Below are 6,000 nucleotides of genomic sequence, written 5' to 3' on the forward strand. Positions count from 1 at the left end.
CTCCAGCCACAGCCTGATCTTTCTCTCGTGTGTTTTTACCAACAGTCCTTGCTGGTTATTCCCAAGAATCCTTGGTTGGCTCCGCACGCGCAGCTGTTGGGGTTTGGGACACACACATTAGCCCCTCACTTTCTGGGCTTCTACAGATGGTCAGAGAGTCCAGCCTAAGAGGGCTCCTGTCTTTTCAGCTCTAAATTAGATGGGAATGGGAGCTAGCTATTTGCTTCTGTGGAAATGCTACTCCATTTTGGAAATACTGCAACCTTTTAGTTAAACCAAACAAATTTTACAGGCATTTTTCAGATTCACTGATGTGAGGCTGGTTGTTTCATTGGTCTTTGCAAAGTCATAGAATTATGGAATCCTTGAGGTTTGAAAAGGTGCTTAAGATTGGTTCTGAGCTGCACATACAGACAAAAATATTGTGGGTGTGGAGAGATGCTATTGGTACCTGTTTTGTGTTACCAGAGCATGGAGTAAAAGCTGAAAAGATACAGCATTTCTTTCCATTGCATAAGTATTTTTCCAGTCATATCTTGAGATTCTACAAACTAAAATGATTTATTGAAGAGTACTATTTAAAAAACAAAAACCAAAAGGCAGTTTTCATGATCCTGCTGTGGAAGATGCTCCTGGAGACCCCTGCTGAAGTCTGGGCAGCTTTGCATGGGCAAGACCTTGGTGTTCTTTCCCTTTCCAGTCTGGTCAGCACTAGGAGAGTTACTGACCATCTTTAATGCCAAAGGGTGCCTTTGCACCCTACCTGGACTTTGTTGTGCCAATTTTTGTGAGTTGTTAGTCAACTGAAGTTTTTTTGTTGTTTTGTTTTTCCATTTCAGTCTCCCATACACCAGCAGACTTGTGAAAACTTTGCTGTATAATTTCATTAGACAAGAGAGAAGCCCTCCTCCAGGGACCCACGTCTTTCAGCAGCAAACAGATGGAGGAGGACTGCTCTATGGAATTGCATCTGGGGTGGCAAGTGAGTCTGATTTTCTATAAATTGTACTTCAGACCATATGAAGTATCGCCTTCTGTGTTCTTTCTCTTGCAGGCACACCTGTAGCCCATTTCTTTTTCAGCAAGTGATACCAGTGTAGAAAAGGTGTCCACAGGCCTGCATGGCCCATCTTGAGATGTGTTAGAATCTGAAGCAATTATACCTGCAGGAGAGCAGATGGTAAAAGTATCACCTAGCCCCTGCTTTTTTTTACTGACACATTAAAAAACCCTCAACCAACCAAGTAGTGCCCTATTTGATGAATCACATACTTCAAATTACTTAAAATGTTGCAAGAAATAGTTTTATGTGCACATTTTATTCTTTACAGTTACTTGATGGATGTGGTGACCTGCTCTGTGGCTCTGCTTGAGCAAAAAGGTTGGGCTAGGTGGTCCCAAGGGGGTCTTCCCAGGAGTGTCCTTTGATGTAAGGGAGCAACCTAGATAGGAATTTTTGTAACAGGTTGTGCCTTTCCCAGTAAGTTGACTAATGTTTTTTCCTGAGAAGTATGACTAGATTCTGACCTTTCCCAGACTGCTGTAGAGAAATACTGCCTGAAGAATAGCAAAAACTTGATGCCATTTGTTGTTCATAAAATGGTTTCTCATTTTTGTTATACTATATACTCTGTTTTGGTTGGTGGCTGCTCCCTTCCCCACACCAGATGTGTTTTACTGGTATATAAAAATAAATCCTAGAGATTTTTTTCTTTTATACCAAATGAGAATAAAACATAATACAGTGCTAACAGCAAAGGTAGATCTTACTTTCTTTCTCCCTTATAAACTAGAGAACACATCACAAGTCAGTTGCTGTTAAAACCGATACTATTTATTTAGCTCTTTTGTGAAATCAATTCACTGGCGGCCTCCTGAGGGAATATTAAAGTTCAGGCTGCAAGGGGTCTGCCAGAATTTGCAGTCGGAGGCAGTGCCCACGTCTCTCCTCACGGCGGCAGTGAAAGCGCACGGCTGCTGTGCGCTGCTCCTGCGCTCCGGGCTACACCCTCCAGGGCCGCGCCTGGCTTGCATCCCTAACGTAAACCCAGCACAAAGTAGTGGCTTGGTTTGCAATTCACTTACACGTACTCCAGATTAATTAAGTTGTTCCTTTCAGTGTTTTATTCGAGAGTCCCGTCAGGTATATTCTTTTCCTTCATTTCAATTGCAAGGAGAAATTGCTCTTAACACCTTTTCCTAAAGCAGTTTTCAGTATCTGGTTTGTAGTTTTGCAGTTTTTACTGCCTATTTTGGTGCATGTTATTACCTGAGCAATTGCTTTTATGTATGTTATTATTAGTTCTGATATGTCTGATGTCTTTCTGTCTCAGTGCTGCCACAGGAAAAACACTTCTTCCCCTCTTCTGGTTACTTGACTGATTTGTAAATCCGTCCATATTGCCACCACTCCAGCCTCCCTCTGTAACACTTCACATGATATCCCCCATGACTTTTTACTCGTTGTATATTAAGTTTCCAGTTCTTAATGCAAACTCTTAAAGATTTCAGCCTACATCTGTTCTTGTCTCTTCCTACACTCCCACCTCCTTCACTCCTCTTGAACCATTCCCTTAGCAACTACCTTGGCATACGCCTACGCTTGTTTTCTTGCTTCTTTCATGAGTACCTGAAGTGCCATCTCTTAGCCCTGCAAATTAAGTGTCTTCATTTAAAGCTTTAAGAAGAGGAGCCTTTTTAAGGAGCTTTCTAATTTCCTGCCTGGGAAAAGGGAAAAAAGAAGTACCACTTACTGTTGAAAAACAGAAATGTTTTTTGTATCCATGCCCATACAGTTGGTTGAGTTGTTTTTTTTAATTACTTGCTTATATATGTGATGTTGGACTATAGGTGAAACATGGACATGGTAGGATTGTAGTGTAAATGGCATATTTGCCTGTCTTATCTCTGAGTTAACTCTCATCAAATCAATACTTTGGTTCATGTAGCCTCAGGTACACGGGTAGAGCACAGCACAAATCAAGATGCAGCAACAACACAAGTTGATAGTCTGTTAGGGAACAAAAGTGTATTTTGAACAGCTATGGAAAACTTTGATGTGATTTCGGTGTTGTATTACTTTTGTGTGTTTTGTAATCTTTATGTGATAGAGATTGAAAGAAGAATAGAAGAATTGAAAACTCACTTCTCTGTTTCTCAGTGCCTTTTAAATAACACATAATGCTTAAAGTAAGTTTACTGAAGTAGTCTAAATATAGTCTACTTAGGGTGAAAGGAGATAGGAGCCTGGCTTAAAAATAAATTAATATGAAATTTTGAGGCCTAAAATAATTATTGTACTTGCTAATTATTTTACTTGATACCACAGTAATCTACATGATCATATATAATATTATTCCTATTTTGTAGTCACTTGCACGGCAGCAGGAGATCAACAAACTCGTACAAGCACTGTATTTTAGATCCACCCTCCTTTTCCTTCCTTGTGATTCAGCAGGAGTGATAATTATACGCAATATGAGCAGAATTTTACCCTTTCCCACAGTTAACCTTCTCCTGCTTCTCATCCTTCGTAGCCTGTTTTTCTTCCTCTGATGAGCTTCCTTAACTCTAAAACCACACAGCCAACATCCTCACACCAATTACTTCTGGGTTTTGCCTCTGACTGGATCCAAGTTACCTCTGTGCAAGGACCTTTTTTCATCCTGGATATAAAATACCTGGATTGGATTGTCCTGCCAATTCTGTTATGCTCCAATAATTAAAGAAACAATGGTGGTTTTGGAAGGAGGAGAAAAATAATGGTATTTATTTTTGTAACTTCATAAAGGAGATTTTTCTCTACTGAGTCAATTTTACTTTGTCTTTGTGGTCTTTCAGTAGGTGTGCAAAGTAATTGTGAGGTGCTGCTAGATCTAGGGCAGTGTTGTGAAGCATAAATGACATTAATATGCATGGCAGTAGAGTTTAGATATTAGAAACTCATTTATTTCAAACTAGAAATTACTTATTCTTGGTTCACAAAGCACATTGAACCAACTTACCCTCAAACCCAAGTTTTTTTGTTGACTCTAAGTTCCCTCTTCTTTTTCTGTTGGAATTTATTTTCCAATTCACAGTCTAGAGTCAACTAAGTTGAGACAACTTTTTGTGGACAAGCAATTTTTTTTTAATTAGTCATTTTATTGCTTGCAAAATAAAATCCTTGTTAGAGTGAGGAACTGCCAAGCAGATGATGTGCTCAGACAGGGAGATGATAGTGCTACTCAGTACTAGTGAAAAATAAGTCAATTTAAATGGTTTCCTTTGAAATAGTTGATCCAGTTTATAGTTTGCTGTTGAAAACAACTCCAGACACTAAAGCATCTGGCAGAAGTAAGGAGTTACTGCAACAGTGGGATCTGATTGACTTGGTTTGTGCTGTTAGGGTGTTTATAGATGTGGGGGTACAATGCTGCATCTGTAAGGAACTAAAGCAGGGTCAGTAACTGGATTCACCTTCATTAATCACCCAAGTCATCATCATAACTAGTCTGCCACACAAATGTACTCTTGTAGCAGTAATAGAAATTGCAGAATTCAGTGTTTAGTGGTCAGTGATGGCTTCTTTTCTCATGTCTGTGTTCTTTGGTTAGAACTAGAGGAATATTCCTAGCCATTATCAGACAAGTATATCCTTTACTCTGCATTTTACTGTTCAGCATGAGGATACCTGAAGGTATCAAGACCTCTGTTGTACATCTGTGATTTATATACACTAGAGCTTATTCCTATTTTTTTTCCTTTTGGTGCTACTTTCTGGTTAATTACATTTGCATGGTAATTTTTAACTTTACAGGGAATCTGTTTATTAATATTTAGTGTTTTATGTTAATATCTTTTTCCTTTTCAATTTCATGTAGACTGATTTGTAGTATCTACATTAAAATATATCAAAGTAGAGAGACACGAAAAGGTACTAACAATGCGTCTGTTACTTCTTATGATTTCACCAACATTTACTTCTGCTTACAAATGCTTCACTCTGCTTGCTTCTACCTTCCAGATCCTTTTCGTGATGTGTCACAGATCTGGTGTCTATCTCTGGTGCTTAGTCAATGCTTAATTGCCTGTTCATGCCCACCACAATGGAAATGTACATTTGAGCTTTCTTTACCAGTTCTGTCTGTTCGTGTTTCTTCTTGCTTACAGTCTCTAAGTGTCATCCTCTTGACGCTGTAACTATGATATTTTCCCCTGTCTGAATTGGAAGATAGAGGTAATTTCCAGATCTTTAATCTTTCATTTAGTTCCTCTGACGATGTGCCTGGCACAGAGCAAAGTGTGTGGCTGCAGCTCAAGCACGGGTACTTTGAGAATAAATATTCAAATGTTCCTGGTTGTGTAGCTGTGGCAGGGACAGTCTGCAAGAGCTGCACAGCAAACATTGTGCTAGAGTGGCTTCATCTTGCCCAAAATCTGTGCTTGGGTGCTACAAAGAACACAGAAGCTCATTTGAAATTGTGTTGCTGCTGCCCAAGCCGTGCCTCAGTGTTGCCTTTGAGAGTTTTTATGTTTTTATGACAAAAACTCACCTTCTGCCTTAATCACATTAGTACAGAAATACATTATGTCTGATAGGAATCTCTGCAGGCCAGAGGTGTATTCACTATCAAGCTCTAAGACGCTTCTTTTAACGTATGTTTTGTCATATATGTTCTGTTTCTTGAAATCTAATTTATCTTTGTGTATTTGAACGATGTGAGACCATAGAATATATAGAATATATAGAATACAGCAATAGAACTTCTGGTGGCATTTGGCCCCGGCTCCACCAAGCTCTTGGGACTTTGAATAACAAGGATCTGAAACAAAAAAAAAATTGTAGTATAATTAAGAAATAATGATGCTGCAAGGGCTGGGGCCCCTCTGCTCTGCAGCTGGGGGTATTCCCCTGGAGAAGAGATGGCTCCAGGGAGAGCTGAGAGCCCCTGGCAGGGCCTAAAGGGGCTCCAGGAGAGCTGCCCAGGGACTGGGGACAAGGCCTGCAGGGACAGCACC

The 6,000-nt window shown here is 39.8% G+C and overlaps 1 protein-coding gene across 14 annotated transcripts in view; it reads left to right on the plus strand.

Moving 5' to 3' along the window:
- The window catches only part of DYM (dymeclin), a 210,324-nt gene that overhangs the window by 43,150 nt on the left and 161,174 nt on the right, over positions 1-6,000 (plus strand). For all 14 annotated transcript variants that reach the window (XM_015653511.3, XM_015653512.3, XM_033511405.1 and 11 more), the window contains one exon: positions 840-982. In XM_015653511.3, the coding sequence (XP_015508997.1) occupies positions 840-982 (143 nt within the window). The remainder of the gene's footprint in view (positions 1-839; positions 983-6,000) is intronic.

Source organism: Parus major, chromosome Z (assembly GCF_001522545.3).
Source record: "Parus major isolate Abel chromosome Z, Parus_major1.1, whole genome shotgun sequence".
Lineage (NCBI taxonomy): Eukaryota > Metazoa > Chordata > Aves > Passeriformes > Paridae > Parus > Parus major.